The sequence below is a fragment of the Rhagoletis zephyria genome, unplaced genomic scaffold, assembly GCF_001687245.7.
Source record: "Rhagoletis zephyria isolate East Lansing unplaced genomic scaffold, Rhagoletis_zephyria_1.1 Rzeph_scaffold_39926, whole genome shotgun sequence".
NCBI classification, from domain to species: Eukaryota; Metazoa; Arthropoda; class Insecta; order Diptera; family Tephritidae; genus Rhagoletis; species Rhagoletis zephyria.
In genome coordinates this window covers 1-2,859 of record NW_016196981.1, presented here as the reverse complement: position 1 = coordinate 2,859, position 2,859 = coordinate 1, and the positions used below count along the sequence as shown (strand labels likewise).

General features: G+C 49.5%; 1 protein-coding gene across 1 annotated transcript; it reads left to right on the top strand.

Annotated features, from left to right (window-relative positions):
- Nucleotides 1-1,689: 1,689 nt before the first annotated feature.
- LOC108354864 (cathepsin L1-like) lies at nt 1,690-2,649 on the top strand. Its single transcript, XM_017606039.1, has 3 exons — nt 1,690-2,118; nt 2,174-2,396; nt 2,450-2,649. Exons 1-3 carry the CDS (start codon nt 1,690-1,692, stop codon nt 2,647-2,649), a joined length of 852 nt encoding a protein of 283 aa, XP_017461528.1.
- The last annotated feature ends 210 nt before the right edge of the window (nt 2,650-2,859 follow it).

Genomic DNA, 2,859 nt, shown 5'->3' with positions numbered 1-2,859 from the left:
GACTGCCTCAGGTAAGCACAGCTTATCAATTTATCAACCGTTATCAAAAACTTATCAAACCTCTTTCCAGTCAAACCCAAACCGCTGCACCGACGACTCCACCACCATCATCACCCGAACCAACGGCTACTGCCGAGCGCACATCTCAAAACGAAACGATGACCGCCTTAAACAGCTACTGATTTCTAATGGTCCCCTTACGGCGGCCTTTCGCTCTCCGACCTCGCTGGCCGACGGGCCGATTGCCCGCGTCTGGGGCTATCTGGCGGGGCCGCTGAACACACCCTGCAATTCAACGCTGGAGGCCGACCACCTGATGCTGCTGGTCGGCTGGACGCCCGACTACTGGCTGCTGAAGAACAGCTACGGAGTCAGCAATAGAAACAGTAAAAGCTGGGGCGTCGAGGGATACGTGTACCTCAATCGGAGTTTGGCGGCGGGCTGTGGCCTTTTTGGGAATGGACGGTCGAAGAAGAGTAAGAAAGGCGATGGCCTCTTCACCGGAGAGTTTACCTTTCCCTTTGTGGAGTTGTAAGGAAGAGGGAACTAACCTTTGATGAATAAATTGTGTGTGTGTTGTGGTATTTGCTGCCAAAGTAATTAAAGCAGGCGAAACGACCTTCCAGAAAGTGTGGCGGTAATGCTCATTTTAATTTATATAAAAATAATATTAGGCTCATTAGCAAAAAAGTCAAGGGTTCCATTTTTTATCATCATTTGCCTCTTCTTTAAACTCATAATACCTTGCTGTACAACTTTTTGAAATTTGTGCGATTTTTTATTTACATTTTCATAATCTTTCGAAAACGACGTTATGTCGAAATTAGCTTCCTCTAGTTTATCACTTTTATTTTTTGTTCTGCTAATTCACAGCAATCAACTTCCTAATGCATCAGCCTCTTCCCTTTACACTCGCCTTGCGAGCATCCACCGAGCTCACAAGTACATTCACAGCATTCTAAAGAGCGGCAATGCTACTAGCACTGCTAGTTTGCAAAGTCTCGAACCAACACTGAAAAGCTTTAAAGCTTCAAAAATGGGAAACGCCCTAGAGCGCTGCTACAACGCCTCAATTGGCGCCGAGACAGTGAACATCTTCACCCTGCCACTGACTGACGTCCTCAAACGTTTTGTCTCCTTCAATTATCATCTTTTTGTCCTCAAAGACCACAAAGAGATACGAAAAAGAGTGGCAAATCTACTGAAAAGTGTTCGCTTGTTGGCTCGCACTGTAGTCGATTGTGCACTGAAGATGAAGAAGGACAGCGCCTTCAAACCGACCACTCTCGGAATGAACATGTTTTCCGCTTTTGTACGTTGATCAACTTTTTTTCAGAAAGCCAAACTAACTTTTCTCCCTTCAACTTTCAGTCCTGGAAGGAGATCAAATCAAAGTTCACCAAACCGCTGACCAAGCTTCCGCCGATGGGCAGCTCCGCTGGCAGCAAAAGCAGCAAAGGCAATGCCTTCACCGGTCCTTGCATTTCTGGCTCCAGCCTGGACCCAGCTTTACTCTCCGGCCTTCCAAAGGCATTTGACTGGCGGAAAAAAGGAGTCGTNCTTCACCGGTCCGTGCATTTCTGGCTCCAGCCTGGACCCAGCTTTACTCTCCCGCCTTCCAAAGGCATTTGACTGGCGGAAAAAAGGAGTCGTCTCCGAGGTANCAAACCGCTGACCAAGCTTCCGCCGATGGGCAGCTCCGCTGGCAGCAAAAGCAGCAAAGGCAATGCCTTCACCGGTCCTTGCATTTCTGGCTCCAGCCTGGACCCAGCTTTACTCTCCGGCCTTCCAAAGGCATTTGACTGGCGGAAAAAAGGAGTCGTCTCCGAGGTAAAAGCGCAGCTCGAGTGCGGCAGCTGCTACGCCTTCTCCGCCATTGGCAGCCTGGAGGGCGCCTACCAGATTCAGGTGGAAAATAGGGGGCGCAATTTGGCGGAAGAGGAAGAGGAAAAGAAAACTGAAAAAAGCAACCCTAAAGCGTTCAGTGAACAGGACGTGGTCAACTGCTACAGCAACGAGGGCAGAGATGGCTGCGGCCTCGGCTACCCCCACGAGGTACTCAATATGACCGTCTTCAGAGGAGTTATGCTCCAAAAGGATCGGCCGTACATTGGAAAGGTATAAAAAAGTGGAAAACTTTTTTGTACAATTTTTTAACAGAACTCGTTTTTAGGCTGAACAGTGCACCTCACCAAATCCCGTTTATGCTCGTCCCACCAGCTGGTGCATGAACCAAGGTGCCAGCGATGAGATCTTCCGAGCGGTCGTTTACTACTTTGGGCCGGCCATCATCGGCTTCAACACCGACGACCCGGCCTTCTTTCAGCTGAAAGGCAGCCCCTACTATCGGAAATGTTTACCTGGAGCGGCAGCCGATCATGCAATGTTGCTCGTGGGTACGTAAAACCCTTAGGTAAAAAACTAAAACTTTTTAACAACATTTTTTAAGGTTGGACCGAGGAGGGCCACTGGATAATCAAGAACAGCTACGGGCCGGAGTTTGGCCTTGAAGGCTACCTGCAGGTGCCGGCAGACATTGCTCGGAGCTGTGGAATGGCCGCTTTCACGGGGGCACCCGTCTTTGAGCGAACAGCCCTGCACGAAGAGGTGNATAATCAAGAACAGCTACGGGCCGGAGTTTGGCCTTGAAGGCTACCTGCAGGTGCCGGCAGACATTGCTCGGAGCTGTGGAATGGCCGCTTTCACGGGGGCACCCGTCTTTGAGCGAACAGCCCTGCACGAAGAGGTGGACCGGTTGCAGAGTCAGCATCAACAACTGCCTAAATTAGGCCTTCTAGAGCGTCTGTTTGGTTAGTTTAGCAACAACAAACATTTTTTTCATAAATAAAAAAGCTCTGA